Raw genomic sequence first — 17,069 nt, forward strand, 5'->3', positions numbered from 1 at the left:
CTTCGGATGAGGCCCCTGCAACGGTGGTTTTTGGACCACTTCCGTCTCAATGTAGACAGTCAAAACATGTTGTTACACCTTCCCAGGGGGTTGCAAGCTTCCCTGCAGTGGTGGATGGCAGAGGAGAACCTCTTACAGGGAATACTGTTCCGGCCTCTTCTCCCTACGGCATGGATCACAACAGATGCGTCCCTACAGGGGAGGGGAACGCACTGCGGCCCAGATTGCATCCAAGGGCAGTGGACGCCTCAGCAGGCCAAACTGCATATCAACTACCTGGAGCTGTTGGCTGTTTTGGCGTTGAAGGCCTTCGAACCACAGCTCAGAGGCGCTGTGGTCCAGATCCAAATGGACAACACTACTGCTATAGCTTATTTGAACAGACAAGGGGGGACGGTCTCACCGACACTTTGCACCTTGTCAATAAGGTTGTGGGACTGGTGCATCAAGCATGCCATGTATCCAATGGCAATTCATATCAGGGGTGTAGACAACCAGCTAGCGGATGCTCTCAGTCAGAGCACTCTGACCAATCAGAGGCACGAATGGGAGGTCAAATGGGAATATGTCAGAGAGATTTTCGATCTCTGGGGCACCCCTTTGGTGGATGTGTTTGCCACAGAGAGGAACAGAAAATGCAAGAGATATTGTTCCCATGTGGGGATAGGTGCAGGGTCTCTAGGAGACGCATTTCAATACGTGGGGGGCAGGGGGCTCCTTTACCTGTTCCCGCCGATGCCTCTCCTCAATCGAGTATTAGCGCAGATTGCAAGAGACAGGGCAAATTGCATACTGATAGCCCCTTGGTAGCCACGTCAGGCGTGGTTTGCCCTGCTGCTTCGCCTGAGCAGGGGGAACCATTACCGTCTGCCAGAGACATCAGATCTCCTGCAAATGGCAGGGGGAAGGATACTACACCCGGAGATTGGAACGCTAAAGCTAACGGCGTGGAGAATAGACTTTTAAGGATAATTTTGTTAAATAGTAGGCGTAAGTCAACTAGACGTAGCTACTTGTGTAAATGGAGGAGGTTTAAAACATTTGCAAAGCTGAATAAGTTCAGGGCACAGTGGGCATCAGTGCGCCAGGTACTGCTTTATTTAACCAGTCTAAAGTTAAAGGGCCTGGCAAATGTATCGTTGAAAGTGCATCTGGCAGCTCTATCCTCAAGACTCCCAGGATGGGATGGGAAATCAGTGTTTTCTCATCCGGAGTGTAAGAGATTCATGAAAGGACTGAATCTTTATTCTCCACTTAAAAGACCTTTGGAACAGTAGAGTTTGTCCTTGGTTCTTTCAGCGTTGACAGAAAAGCCTTTTGAGCCGCTGCATGAGGCTAGCTTGCGGTTGCTTACGCTTAAGACTGCATTCCTGATTGCAATAACCACGGCAAAAAGAGTGGGGGAATTGTCTGCGCTAAGGGCAGACAAACCCTACACCCAGTTCTACCCACATAAGGTGGTGATGAGGCTTGACCCTAGCTTCCGACCGAAAGTGGTCACAGAATTCCATCTAAATCAAGAAATAGTCTTGCCAACCTTTTTTACAACCCCCCAGTCGCCATTAGAGAAGGCACTGCACGCTCTGGACGTCCACCGGACTTTGTTGTACTACTTGAGGGCAACTAAGGAATGCAGAAAGACTAGTAAACTGTTTGTCACGTATAAGGGCAGGTGCAGGGGGTTGCCAGTGTCTCGGCAACGTATTGCCCATTGGTTAGTAGAACTGATCTTGTTAGCGTATAGGCTGCAGGGGGTAGAATCGCCCAAGACTATACGAGCGCATTCAACTAGGGCTTACTCGACTTCGGCTGCTCATCTTTCTGGAATTAAGATGGATGACATCTGCGTGGCTGCAACATGGTCTTCCCAACAGCCCTTTATGAAACATTATGCGGTGGATTTGCGCATGGCTCGCCAGGCTGAATATGGGCGGAGTGTGTTGAAGAGGGTGTTGCCTCAGAGGCCATCCTTCTGCACCCACCTCCTAGGAGGGTCAGCTAACTAATCACCCATTCACTTATGGGCTCAACGGATCACGATCCAGATAAACAGGTTGCTTACCTGTAACAGGTGATCTTTCTGAGAGGTGCCTGCGCAGGCGCAGAACCCATTCACTTATGGGCTCAACGGATCACGATCCAGATCTGCCAGTTGAGACTAAGTTAGATAGCTTTTAAAATTCCACAGCTGAAGAGTCCATCTGAGCTGAGATCTTAGAGAAACGCTGGAATAAGTATATCAAAGTCTCCAATATAGGTTTTGACATTTTGAATGGTATTCCCTCGCTGGTAGCAGGTGAGGACGTTTTCCTTGAGGCATTAGAAAGTGAATTAGCTGAGTCATCCATGGATAGTAAGGGAGATTTGCTCACCCCACTCAGATTACAATGGGCGTTAGATGATTTATTGCTTGCATGATTCTGTTCTTGGCAAACCCCCAATGGACTAATCCTTGGTCCCTCGGCTGAATTATTAAAGATATAAGTATCCCCAGTATCTCCAGCATTCAAAGTACTTACATATTGAGCTTGCAAAAAGGACGAATCTATGTTCGCTTGTACGTCTGTGTCTTCTATGTTAGAAGGTTTAGAATGCTGGGAGCTTTTTCCAAAAAAAAATGTGTTTTCTTTGATTGCATGCTTTCTCCTCATTGCTTCCTGAACTACTGGCACTCCTTACAAGCACTTCTTATACTCCCCTACAGAAGAACGCCGAGCCAGAAAAATCTACTGTTATAGTTATTTAAACACAAACTTCTAGTAGCAAAAACATCCTGGAGGTAGCTCTGCTATTTTCCAAACTAAGCAGCTCAGTTTAGATAAAAACCAAGGTCAAAAACCTAGTTAATAAGAGAAGAAAAACCAATTGCTAAAAAATAAACCCAGAAGCTCAAAAGTTTGCATGCTGCCTCCTCGCAAACCCGAAGCCACAGAACTAGAGAAAGAATTATTTAATGAAAGGAAGGCTTCAACAAGGAAATCATGCTACCAAGTATAAAAGATATTCAGCTTGTGGAGGAAAAAGAGGTACCCCCAGAAAAAGAAATACAGGCTTTAACATATGTCTGGTCTAAAGATCAAGGGACTGTAATACATCTCTTAGTACATTTAGCAGCAATATCAAGCTGCCACTGTGGTATTGATTTCTAGACAGCCTTTTCACATCCACTAACAATTTTTTTAAAAAAACCCTAGCAAATATATTTCTACAGATAAGAGCCTGTCAGTCAATAAAGTTTGTCAGCAATTCTAACAAGCTTAATGACTTGCACCTTTGAATAATTAGCCACAATATCAGTTAAGACAGCCTTCCTCATATCTATAACTACTGCTAGGAGTGTTAAATGAATTACAAACTTTGAGAGCAGATACACCAAATGTCTGCTTCCATAAGGAGAAAGAAACATTTGACTTACCGTGAAGGGTTCTTTCTCCTCTGAAGTAGGTGGTCATGGCTCACAAAGGGTTAACTTCCACTCCTTGCTCCCGATAGACAGGAAATCTCAGGTGTTTTTCAAGTAGCTGAAGTCCACCCCCTTCTCCCAGCATGCTCAGGTGCGATTCCCCAGTTCAGACTGTCGCGATTCATGATTTGGCTGCAGAACTCCACAGTGTTGTGGAAACTAGAAGTTAGCATGCAAAGGGTGTAGGATAGAGGACAGAGGCCCTGAGATATTAGTCAAGGTAGAAACAGTTGTTCCAAGTATCGGAACAATTAGTCCCGAAGGTTGGTGCAGAGAGGCATGGCCTAGCACTATGCTAGTCCCTGATCCACAGGTTGACCACGTGACCTCCTACTTCAGAGGAGAAGGAACCCTTCAGGGTAAATCCAATGTTTGTTTCTCCCTCAAAGTAGGAGGTCGCGGCTCACAAAGGGACTTACCAAAGCAGTTACAGGTTTCCGGGGGGTGGGGTGGATCAATTCTGTACCACTTGCTGGAGCACCATCCTCCTGAAGGCCACCTGCTCTGAGACAAGTAAGTCAATTTTGTAGTGCCTGAGAAGGGGAGAAATGGAGGACCGTGTGGCCTATTTCCCCTAGCGACACCTGTGCTGTGAAAGCCACCAGGGTGGCTGCACTGCAGGTAGTGCTGTGATGCCCTGTGGAACTTGGAGTGACAGGGCTTGATAGGCTGTGGTGATGCATGCCCTCAGCCAACGAGCTAAGGTCACCTTAGAGCCCAGTGAAGTAGCGTGGAAGGACACGAAGAGGGCATCGGACCGCTTTAGGTCCTTTGTCCCTCGAATATAGGTGAATAGGGCCCTGCGAACCTCTAGGGAACGCCAACTGCGTTCTGCCTTCTGCCCAATGGAAGAGGGCATTGGTCTCCATCAGGGATCTGGATTTGATCCCCACCTTGCATTCACATGGGCCTTGGCTGTCATGCTGTCTGTTCTCACCAACCCTGTAAGCAGACTGAGAAGTGAGCTAGAGCCAGCCTGATGGCTCTTAGTTCTAGCGAACTGATGCTGTCCAGGGCCTCCTCTGGGGACCAGAGGTCCTGAGCCATCTCCCCACTCCCCACTGCCCACTGCCGGCCTACCAGCCACGTGTATCTCCTGACCCCCAGGCTGCTGCAGTGATTCACTGCAAGCAGCCTGTATTAAGATTCTCTTGCTTGTTGCTGAGCAGGGGGTAGGGACCGTCTTCTTATTCTTCCCTGTGCCGTGTGGCTCAGACGGCTCATGGTGGCACCACTTAGCAGCCTCTTTTGTCGACTCTTACTTTTCTACCCCTGCCCCATGATCTCTGATAGGGAACCTGCTAAGGTGCCCCAGCTTGCGAGAGCTCCATGCCAAGTTGTAAAAAGAGAGAAAGCTCACTGGTAGAAAGGATGAAAGCACATTAGAAATTGGGCAGGAGCCCAGGTGTATGTCTGATCAGGAGCGAAAACAGGAAGGAACAGGGGAATCGCACCTGAGCATGCTGGGAGAAGGGGACAGACTTCAGCTACCAGAAAAACACCTGAGATTTCCTGTCTATCAGGAGCAAGGAGTGGAAGTTAACCCTTTGTGAGCTGTGACCTCCTACTTTGAGGGAGAAGGTAATACTTCAGACTATCATTTCTTCCAAAGATCGCTACAAACTTTCACATAAGTCAGGACATTGTGCTACCACTATCCTTCCAGAAATCCCCAGATAGAACTGGAAAGACAATTACATACATTAGAGATCAGAATGGCATTGGCCTTCTACCTGGAAAGGACAAAGTCCTTTAGGGAAAACAAGAATATCTGTGTTTCATAAGAATATAAAAGGAATTAAGGTATCAAGACAAAGATTGTCAAGCTGGATAGTACAAGCAATTGAAGAGGTTTACAAATGCCAAAAATCAAACCACCAGCAGACTGAAAAGTACATTCAACACATGGAGTGGGTTCCTCTGGTGCAAATTTGTCAGGAGTAAATATAGAAGAGATTTGCAAGGCCGCCATTTATTAAACACTATGTCTTGGATCAAATTGGCTGGAGGTAAATCATTTGGCAAAGAGTCCTAAAGCAAATGTTAATGTCGCATAAAGTAGGTCAACAACCTGCACCCACCACTGAGAGCTTAACTAGCTAATCATCCATTAGGGTGATCTGGGAGGTATTCACACAACTCACCCACCACCCACACTTCAGGTTGGTGTTCAATTACATCAATCTTCTCTCTCACCACCTAAGATACGAGGATAAGACTACCGTCAAAGTTGCAGTGGTTGCCATGGAACTGAAATGACGATCTGACCACCTTTTCTAATGGTAGCATATGAGTATGTGGGCAGAGCTAGAGGGTCAGATGGAGCTACTGAAATCCTATTGAAGCATCTGCTGTGTGCGCACATTTCCCATTAGTGTGAATCACTCCTGGATCACTAGTTACAGGTAAGCAACCTGTTTTTTCCCTCTTGCTCTGTTTCCATTCCAGCAGAAGATAGACTGACATTTTAGTGAACATTCCTCTCTAAGCTACTCTCACTGAAGACCAAGCTACACATGACATAAATCACACTGCTCACTCTCTCATGTGCAGGGGAGACAGTTTGGTAATGGAGCAGGGGGAAGGCTTTTTCTTTGCTCTGGGCTTGATATGGATCCCCCCGACCCAAAGCTGCCAATGGTCCCTCCTGAGAGAAAGAAACAGAAAGGGCTCCCAATGTGGATCAGGTCCACAACTGAGAAAAAGCATTAAAATCCTGCTGCTCACCTCCCAAAGCTGTCATATAACCCAACACAACCCACAAAAATGCAGGGCCAGCAATGCAATCAATGTTGCATCTAGCTTTACTCCAAGCTATAAAGTTAACATTTATCTTGTCGATATATTAGACAATTATTAAAGCAAGACAAATCTCAATACAACTCCAATTAAAACAGCATGATGAAGACACAGAACATCTGAAAAAGCAAGATTTCAGTTTTAGGGCCACAAATTTTAACATACATTCCGGTTTTAGGAAAAAACATTGATTGCCTGCAGCATCTTTCCACTGATAGCACTGATTCTTAGTCTGGTTAATTAAGAACTAAAGGACACTTTCAGAGGATCCATCAAGCTTCAAAAGCCCACTATCAATTTAGCGATGATGTAGCCCATTGTTTGACATCTGTTGGGCAATTTGGATAGATCTGCAGAGCATTCATAATTTGACTGTTGTCCAAAAGCAGTTTCATTAGCAAATATTCTCTCTGGGCACATGTAGATGGGCCTTCAACAGGTTTTATCAACTCAAGATGTTGCAAATGTTCAAAAGCCTAAAATACAAGAATGTAAAGAATTCATAAATAGGATCATTTCCCACCATTCTTCACAAGAAGTGTTCCCTCAACAGGGATTCTCAGATGTTGTTGACTACAATTCTCAGCCAAAGGCCACTGCAGCTGGGGATGCTGGGAGTTGTAGTGAACATCTGGAAATCCCTGTTAGAGGGAACAGTGTTCACAAGCAGAGAAATTAGAAAACAGATTAAATTTACATTTTATTTTGAAGTAATACAAATAATTTGTTATTAAAATATAATCTCAAAATCAGAATAGAAAAAAATCTAAACATGGCTGCTAAGCTGGGCTATTAAATTTGGTCAGTCCCAAAAACTCTCTCATATCCAGGTTAGGAAGTTACACACATACAATCAATGTACACCAGAGGGCAGTAAAGCACCAGACAATACAGGGAGGATCAACAGGCACCCCCATTCATTCAAAGCCAATTATACAATACTTTGGTACTTCATTTTCAGCCAAATGGCTGTCAATACTTTACGCTGATTTCAAACTATTCATGTCATTTGACAGCAAAACAATGGTCAAGCTTTGCCAAGAAATACAAGTAATAAACTATACATACCTTTATGACAACAGGCTTCTCAAAACTGTACACAGTATGTGCTTTCCTCTGAACAAATTTCTGATACTCTGCATTAGAAAGGATATGTATTACTACTGTTCTAAAGGAAAAAAAACATCTGTTTTGCAATAAATAATGAAATCACCTCACCATTATAAACCATCTGAAAATTAAAAGGTTCTCCTTCATATGTATCATTTAAATGTTTCATAGCTATTACGAGGCAGAATTCCAGCACAGACAGTCCTGTAAGAGAAAAGATAATACTTCTTATTTATAGTGTGGCTTTTTAGATGTTTAATTTACAGTGTCACCAGCAATACGAGACAATTTTGTATTATGTTTCTCTCTAAGTTGTTTTCAAAATAAAGTCTAATTCAGAGAGAACTTCAAAAGCAAATGCAATAAAATATGTTTCCTTCCTCAAATTCATCTTAAGCACTCTCCCCAATGCATTATATCAAAATACAAAATATAATTACTGGGCAGCATCCAGAGGAGTGTAGTGCTTGTTCAACACTGTTGCACTAACATAAAGATGAAGCACAAGGAGCTGTACCAAGCAAGGAACTTCTGTTCCAGACTAGTTCCTGCGCCAGTAAAAGATGTGCCACCTCCCATGCAATATGGGGCACTAGCTAACTTGCACAACATGTTGCACTACCTCTTGCACATCACCCTGGAGAAGATCTCCCACTAATGGAAGAGCACCACCAAATACGAAGAGTCACATATATACCCACATTATGGTACTGCCACCATAGCTTGGCTGCTCAAGAGATACTGCCACCTACACACTCTGCAGGCAGAAGACAAGTTTTTTTCACACACACACACACACACACACACACACACACACACACACACACGATAGCTAGCATTGCATGGGGTGGAAGAAAGACACTGGGAAGATGCAAGGGCCAGGGAAGAAAACCAGACACAAAACTACATTCCTTGCCAATCAATATAGTGTGCCAGTTTGCGAACGGCATACGAGCTTTGGATTCTCTTCTGAACTTACAAGAAAAACATTTCCAACTGTGAATGATAAGCTGGTATGTTACTAAAACAAAAGGAACCGTTTGTGAAGTGTCCCAACGTCTGCTTTTGAAAGATCTCAGTGGTGGTGCAGGTGCACATGGCGCTAGAGCTCAAGCCTGAGTCACCTAATAAGACCAAGACACCAAATACGTATAAATATTTGTTCTGTCACTACTTTGTTGCACTGACTCTCACAGAAGCAGGAGCCCTTCTTTCTGATGAACTTGGAAGTGATTTTCAGCTACACTGTATGAAAACATTCCTATGAATAGACTGTTCTGGGATGCTATGAAGGTGTGGGATATAATTTTTTTTTGGAAGTAGACTAGGAAAGTATGCATCAGACGGAACCACTTCTCCATTAGAGAAAGATTTCTTCACAGGGACAGAAGAGAACAACCAGTTTGAAGAAGTGATGCTGTTGGGAAATAGCAAAACCATGGTTTGGCTAGTATGTCCACTGGGGACATGCTCACTGTTGCATTTCCCTCTTGCAATCCAGAGACACTCTCCTGCACCTTCTTGCTTTGCAGTAGCAGCCAAACCAGAACTGGAACCCACTATGGGAAGCTTAGTGGTAGAACACATGATTTGTATGTAGAAGTCTCCTGGTTGCAGAACTGCCAGCCTCTCCAGGAAGGCTTGGGAAAGATTTCTGGTCTGAAACCCTGGAGAGCTGCTGCCAGTCAGGGTTGACAATGCTGAGCTAGACAGACATACTCAGTATAAGACGGCTTCTTCTTATGTTCACTGCAAACTATAGTTTCCTGTTCTGGTTCAGAGGCAAGTTATGGCTTGCAGGAACGACAGTTCGCATAATTTGGACACCACAGAAAATGATCGCCATTGATCAGAAAGTGCTGCAGAGAACTGAAGCATGCGGAGGGTAAGAGCGCATTCTGAAGAGACAAATCATCATTTGGCTGCCATGTCTCCATTAAGCCAAAGAAACTACATTACCACAATTAATCTAAAAGGTGCTACCTTGTTCTTTTTTTGGTCCGTAAAACTAATACACACAGCACATCCCAACTATTTTTACACAATATTTTATCACAAATGTTTTTCCTGTGCATTACAGAGTTTCAGGATTAACAACCCATTACCAACATGGAAGTTTACACTCCCAAAGTCTGTGAAGAAATACTGTCTCCTTACCATGCATAATATTTGCTTTTGAATCCATTCTATACAGACTGCTTGCTCCAAGAAGGTCTGATGCATTGATATATGGATGAGACACAGTTACATTACTTAAAGCAAGCATCTGAAGACAAAACAAAAATATTTCTGCTGATCACCAAGTACATTCTAAAATTATTCAAAACATAATGCCATGATAGAGTATTGACCAAGAGCATATTGATCAATCTACAATATATTGTATTGGTTGCAATGACAAATTTTGAGAATTTTAACCATTTTTCAGCTACTAAAGGAACATTAATTCAAATTAAACTTTACTTTTTATAAGTAGACTACTCAGTACTTTGGGAAACAAAAGACCAGTTCAGTCACAATGTTAAGACTGTGATTTAGTGCTATGTGAATGAACCTCAGAGAGCTGCTCATCCTCCTTCACTCTGCTTTTACCGTTAAAAAAGCCACAGTCCCATGTTACACACATTTGTTAAAACCACCAAGATAAAATCATAGTTTGAGTTGAAGCTCATCAAGTTGCTAAACCATGGTTTATCATTAAACCATGGTTGCTAAACTAATTGGGCTAGTAATATAGTGTCCTACAGGCAGAAACAAAACTTAAATGAAAAGTATCAGTCCCAGAACAGCTTAGGTTGATGTGATCCACTGTGACTATCTACACTATAAAGATGGTTGCTCTTAAGCATGCAATATAATGAAGATTTTTGATGTATTTCAAAACACAAACATAACAATGTTCAATAAGCTAAGTTCCCTATCTATATCAGTTGATTCCCAAGCTGAACAATAAAAATATCACTCAGAATTTATGGAACAAATTGAAAGCAGTATTCAAAAGCAATTAAGGTGCCAAAATAGTCTTACCAACAACATGTAGAGAGACCGCAGGTCTTTGCTATGATGGAATTGATTTTGCAGCACTTGTTGCACTGTTTGGTCTTCTAAGAGAGACTAAATTGGATTAAAATTATATTTGTATAAGGTTTATAAAAGTTAACTCTGCAGTCTTTACCCTCATTAATAAATATCATACTGATATGCTGATCACATGAAGTGTTGTTATATGTTGCAATTAAACTGAAAACATTCCAGATTCAGGGAAAAATAAAAGATAACATCAAAATAAAATTTTTAGGAACATAGGCAGTGGCCATATACCGAGTAAGACCACTGGTCCATCTATCTCAGTATTGTCTACTCAGACTGGCAGCAGCTTCTCCAAGGTTGCAGTCAGGAATCTCTCTCAGCCCTATCTTGGAGATGCCAGGGAAGGAACTTGGAACCTAGATGCTCGTCCCAGAGCAACTCCATCTCCCAAGGAGAATATCTTACAGTGCTCACACATGTCTCCCATTCAAATGCAACCAAGGCAGACCCTGCTTAGCAAATGGGACAATTCATGCTTGCTACCACAAGACCAACTCTCTTTTGCCTCCTTCCAAGGCAAACAAGAATTGCCACTTTAACAGATTATTGATCTTTACATTCTTTAGATGAACTAATATGCACTATTATAAAAGCCAGCATTTTCTTCCCATTTCCTTATTTTATAAGCTGAAAAACAAGAACACATTTTGCAAGGTCACTGCATAGCCATGTCATTAATGACTGGTCTTGTTTTGAGAACTTAGCTGCATATGTTGGCACAATATATTCACAGAGGCAGATGTTTTCAAAGTTAATCATGAGTGTAGGAATGAGAAACAGTTTCCAACTATTCTAAATAAGTACTTGATATGCAACACACACCACCATTCACCCTGCTCTCAGCAACTTGAAAATAATGGCCAGGCTCTAGACTGGTGCTAGAAGTTGCTCTGCTCACCTAAGCTCTTCCTTTCAAACTGAATTTCCCCCTGCTGCACAACCAAGAAGTCCCCTTCCAAGGTTGATAGCTCTGGAACACACCCTAGAAAGTATGACGGGCTGACATAAGAAGGCATTTCTGCCCCTTCCTCCATGTACAAATGGAGTACCATGTGTGCTCCCCGTTTATGACTTTACAATTAATTACTACCTTGGAACTCAGAATACACACTCTCACATTAGGATTGTCAGCCTTCAGCAAAACAATTCAGGTTTTTTTTTAAAATCACTGCTTTTATTTCAAGTACCTGTATATTCTTATTCCATTTCTCAGTGAAGGATTTTTCTGGAAATTCTGGAGGCAGAGATAACTGTTCTTTACAAATATTCAGATATATTTTAAAATCAAATGAATTCATTAAGTATATTTGCCGGTGGGAAAACCTTGACTTCACTCTCTTCTCCATGAGTTCTAAAATATCCTAGTAAAAAACAAATAGAGTGTTAGCATTCAAGACATCTAAGCGCTGAAAAAAATGCATTCAAGCTCTCCTTCTGCTGTGGTATTCATATACTTAAGAAAACATCTGAACTTAAATTCAATGTTCTCCAATAAAAGAGGAAAAATTTATACCTACTTGTTTAAAGGTTTTCATTAATATTTCATTTTTATTTGCATTTCCATTCTAGAATTTTTAGCCACTATCAAACCTCTAAGTAGTTTCCGGTTTGGTAGATATATAGAAGGTTCATTAAAACTCATTTACTAAGTTCCTTCAGACAAGAGTGGTGCAACAGAAAACGTTTTTTAAAAGGGGGGGGGGAATAACCACAGGGCTCTGTGGTTGCCAGGAGTCGACACCGACTCGACAGCACACTTTACCTTTACATTATGAGTCTGTGAAGCTGTTTTAAGTTCAGTAGAACCATTTTTCATGATTTCTAAAGCAGCATCCTAAGATAGAGATTGGAAGAAGATTCACATGCTCTGAAAGCCTCTTAAACTACCCTCGGACAGTCTCTAAATGAAGTCAGTTCAAGACAAATTCAAGAAAAACATTATTTGAACTGCATGACATATATATTAAGAGTGGCTTTTCTATTATCAGCCCCACCATCCATTGAGGTCATCTGAGGAGATCAGTCTCCAGTTACCGCCAACTTGTCTGGTGGCTACACAGAGACAGGCCTTCTTGGTTGCTGCCCTGAGATTGTGGAATGCGCTCCCGACTAAGATATGATCCTCCCCATCTCTGGCAATTTTGTAAAAAACCCATCTGAAAACCCATCTTTTCACCCAAGCTTTCTCAGTTTTTAAAAATTCATGAGTTTTAATTTTGCATTTGATTTTATATTGTTGAACTGTTTTAACTCTTTATATGTGTTTTAATCGTTTTATGTTAACCACCGAGAGATGAAAGTTTGGGCGGTATATAAATCTGACAACTAAATATATAAATAAATAAATACTAAGCACATCTTACCAATCTACAAGTCAGACCAACAACAGCAATAGGTGTCTGTGCTGACTGGGATATATCAAAGAGGTTATAAAGCAAAGTCTGGTTCTTATGATGAACAAAGAGATCAAACTCATCCAATATGAACAGTACTGGACAACTGTGGGCACGGTCACCTAACAGAGTAAACAAAACTGGTAAATATAATTGTCATCACATTGAATAATTATTTGATCAGGTAATGTGCACAATCTTTAAAATCTTAATATAGATGCCTTTTGAGAGACTGAACAAAAACTATCATTCATTGTTAGAAGGGACAACTAGTTTTTTTTCCATCCCTTAATATAGCAATATTGCCCCAAACAGCTTAAAATACTCTGTCCCAAACCCATACCTTGCTGATGTAACAATTCTTTCCTTTGCAACTTCCCATTCACAGATTTGCTAAACAAAAACACCACAGAAGGCAATAAAGATGGAGCACACAGTGCACAGGACTGAAGAACCACAAGTGCAATTAAGCTTGCACGACCTTTTACTCTTTCCTCTTTACAACAGACCTCTGTTCTGCCAAAAAGTGGAAGATCCTCAGAACCAAGGAGGGATTGTGCAAAGTTGCTTATGTCCATGGATCTCAGAATCCAAGTCAGAATTGTATAGAGGCAGCCCTCGTTATTCACAGGGATTCCGTTTCCACCTATTTCCACAGACAACAAAACAGCAAACAAAGTGACCTTAACCCTATGGGGACTGGTGGTTTAGGTTCCTAAGCACACTGAAGTACTGAAAATCACAAGAGAAAGCAGGGTGAGGCAGAAATAAGCACAGTACTTTGCTCACCAGCAATGCCCCCGCCAAACTTCCAAAACCTTCATTTTTTTAGTTCCCCCCACAACAGAAAAGAGCCACAATATGACTCAGCACTACAAAATGGCAGCAGGAAATGATGTCAGAAGTCATTTTTGGCCACTCCAGAACTGAAAATAGGTGAAAATAACTCTATTTTCACCCTGTGAATAAAGAAACTGGGTCCCAGTGATCCAACTGCAGATAAGCTAAACCGTGGGTAATGAGGGCTACCTGTAATGCTATAAAATTCTACTAATGGGCAAAAAAGAAAATATTGCAGAAGCTATCAAAGTTCTCATTTAATTCTAAATCCAAGAGAGTAGCAAAGCATTTTCTTATAAAAACTAAGTCCGTTTATTTGTTTAGCTATAACAAAAATATTTGATTGATTTTAAACAATCATGGGAAAAGATAGACTCAGAATTTAAAAACACACACACAAAAGAAACTCAGAAAAATTCAGAACAGTTATTTATTTAAAATATTTATACCCTGCCCCTCCAGTATACTACTGCTTAGGGCAGCTCACAACAGTCTGTAAAATAAAAATAAAAAATTAAACAAGTTAAACATGTTAAAAGATCAGGCTAAAATGAATTTAAAATTACAATTTTTTTAAACAGTTTCAAATTAAAAGTTATTTTGAAAGCTAAAAACTGAGAACTATAAAAACCTACAGAACCTACCAGATATAAGCAGCAGATGAAACATTAAGAAGCCTTTTTTCAAAGAGACTTCTAAAATTTGTTCTTTAAAAACACTGAGGGAGATAGCATGGCTCTTCAGGGAGGGCATTCCAAAGCCGAGGGCCCACAACTGAAAAGGCCCTATCTCATGTCTCACCAGCTGGATCTCTGTTAGTGGTGGGGCCATGAGCAGGGCCTGAGATGCTGAGCGGAAGGCCATTACAGATTCATATGGTCAAATGTGGTCCAACAGGTACCCTGGCCCCAAGCCGTGTAGAGCTTTAAACGATGACCACCATCTTGAATCTAGCCCGGAAGCGAACTGGTAACTGATGAAGCTACTGCAGGATGGGTGCAACACGCATGATGCGACTTGCGCCCACAAGCATCCTTGCAGCAGTATTCTGGACCAATTTAAGCTTCCACACCATATTCAAGGGCAGCCCCACAGAGTGCACATTGCAGTAGTCCAATCTGGATGTTACCAAAGTGTGAGTGACTGAGGTCAGGTCTGACTTCTCCAAGCAGGGTTGCAGCTGGACCAGCCATAGCTGGTAAAAGGCACCTCTGCACACTGCCACCACCTGTGCCTCCAAGGACAGCATCAGATACAGAAAGACCCCCCAAGCTGCAGACTTTTTCAGGGTGAATGTGACCCCATCCAAGACCAGATTTACCTCACTACTCAGAAGACCAGTTTTACCAACCCAGAGCATTTCCATCTTATCTGGATTAAGTGTCAGCTTGTTTGCCCCCATTCAGTCTAGAACAGCCCCCAAATCCAGGTTCAGAGCATCCTACCTCCCTGGTGCCTGCTGATTTAAAAGATAGATAGAGCTGGGTGTCATCAGAACACTGATGGCACTGCAGCCCAAACCGACGGATGACCTCTCCCAGAGGTTTAATGTAGATATTAAACAGCATGGGGGACAAAATAGATCCCTGTGGCACCTCATAATCTATAGGGCAGAGCAGGCATCCCCTAGCACCACCTTCTGAGTACGACCCTCCAAGTAGGAGCAGAGCCACTGTATAACCGTGCCACCAAGTCCCAACCCAGAGATGACCCCAGAAGGATACCATGGTATTGAAAGCTGCTGAGAGGTCCAGTTAGACAGGCTGTATCAGCTTGCCACATATTTTGAGGACAGAAACAAAAAACCTGGCTACTTTTTCTTATAAGATGGGGTCTGATGTAAGCTAATATTTTTGTTTGAAAAGAACCCCAAAGACCTCACCAGATAAACCATAAGTAATGGCTGTGTGGAGGAATAGCTGTCTATCCCACCACCACCACGTGTGGAGGAACAGCTGCCCACCCCCACCCCCCCGTGACATGTGTGGAGGAAATTCACATCCCACCAGACCCATGATATCAATTCTTTACCACTACCACCAAGCACTTTTCATTTATATGGCTGGGTCTACAACAACAGCCTTTACACCTTTGAAAGAAGAAAAAAGACACCCCAAAAACAAAAATTCAGAAGAGTGGAAAGGCTTATAGGCATGAGGTAGAGAACATTAAGCAACCACTTCTAATCTCTAAATGTAACAAAGTTTACCTTGGAAAAATATTAGTCGATTTAAAACATTAGCTTTTTGGTTTCTCTGTATAGCAAAACAGTTACCATAAAGGAGTCAAGAATGGTTGGAAAAACACATCCAAATAAACTATTCTAAACTGGTCCCTAATACATAGTCCGCTGCAGTTACCTTCCTTTCAGCAACTTGGCTTGTTCCTTCTCTTGTCCTGGTCACAGTACAGGCCTGGGGTTCCATCCAGCCTGGTTCTTCTGTGATTTAAGCTCTTGAGACAGCCACAACACTGATTCGCTCAACCTGGGCTAGCAATTCTTCAGCTTTGACTGGCCTCAGTTCCTTCAGCTTTCCAGCATTTACTTTTTGACCTCCTGACTTTGATTGACTCTGATTCACCAATTTCAACTGTGATTTCAGCTCTGATTCTCCAGGTCTCTCCAACTCGGACTTCCAAAACTGAACTCTCATAACTAACTTCCAGAACTGAACTGTACTAAAAGCAACCTCCTTTTATACACAAATTGTTCCAACAGTTCTTTTTAAACAATCCAATCCGTATAACACAAAGTTCCTTCAGTTTTTCAAAAAATTTCTTCCCTCCAAAAAAACTGTAAAACTAAAAAAACAGCAGGTATGAACTTTTGACCCTGCCAGTTTTTTCATGAACAGGGATTTGCAAGCATATTAACACAGAAATCTTACTGACAATAATGAAGAGGCTTGTGCATATTAATACAATTTACAATTCATTTATACTACAAGGGCTTATTTACAAGAACTAAGATGTCTAGGCCTCGTTCCCAGTGTTCCCTCTAGGGCACACTCACATGTTTTTTGATATCCACTCAGTTAATTTTAGATCCTGCTCAGGTTGAATCTGGAAGGCCACATTCTGAATGCACTCTACTTAAACAAAATAAACTATGGTTTCATCATGTCATTTATGGAGGTAGGCCTATAACTTCCAACGCAGTCATGCTGGAGAAAGCTATGCATTTATTGTTGTCATTGTCCAAGGAAAAATGTATTTACCTCTCTTTAATGCTTCAAGAAGAAATGCAAGATTTTCAGCAAAGCTACCCTAAAAGATAACAAACAACTGTTAGGTAACCTTAAATATGAAAGGCTAAGTCCAAGTCAGCCACAACCTAGGAGTTTTCTTTTATTCAGAATATTTGAATAGAAATG

At 41.9% G+C, this 17,069-nt stretch overlaps 1 protein-coding gene across 7 annotated transcripts in view; it reads right to left on the reverse strand.

The window, feature by feature from the left end:
- Positions 1–6,249: 6,249 nt before the first annotated feature.
- ORC4 (origin recognition complex subunit 4) overlaps positions 6,250–17,069 on the reverse strand; it is a 32,821-nt gene continuing 22,001 nt past the window's right edge. For all 7 annotated transcript variants that reach the window (XM_053263485.1, XM_053263476.1, XM_053263446.1 and 4 more), the window contains 8 exons: positions 16,914–16,962; positions 12,826–12,977; positions 11,650–11,823; positions 10,400–10,486; positions 9,530–9,638; positions 7,481–7,576; positions 7,331–7,398; positions 6,250–6,738 (listed from right to left, as the gene is read on the reverse strand). In XM_053263485.1, the coding sequence (XP_053119460.1) occupies positions 6,556–6,738; positions 7,331–7,398; positions 7,481–7,576; positions 9,530–9,638; positions 10,400–10,486; positions 11,650–11,823; positions 12,826–12,977; positions 16,914–16,962 (918 nt within the window). In that variant the 3' untranslated portion in view covers positions 6,250–6,555. The remainder of the gene's footprint in view (positions 6,739–7,330; positions 7,399–7,480; positions 7,577–9,529; positions 9,639–10,399; positions 10,487–11,649; positions 11,824–12,825; positions 12,978–16,913; positions 16,963–17,069) is intronic.

This window comes from Hemicordylus capensis, chromosome 1, assembly GCF_027244095.1.
Source record: "Hemicordylus capensis ecotype Gifberg chromosome 1, rHemCap1.1.pri, whole genome shotgun sequence".
Taxonomy (NCBI): Eukaryota; Metazoa; Chordata; class Lepidosauria; order Squamata; family Cordylidae; genus Hemicordylus; species Hemicordylus capensis.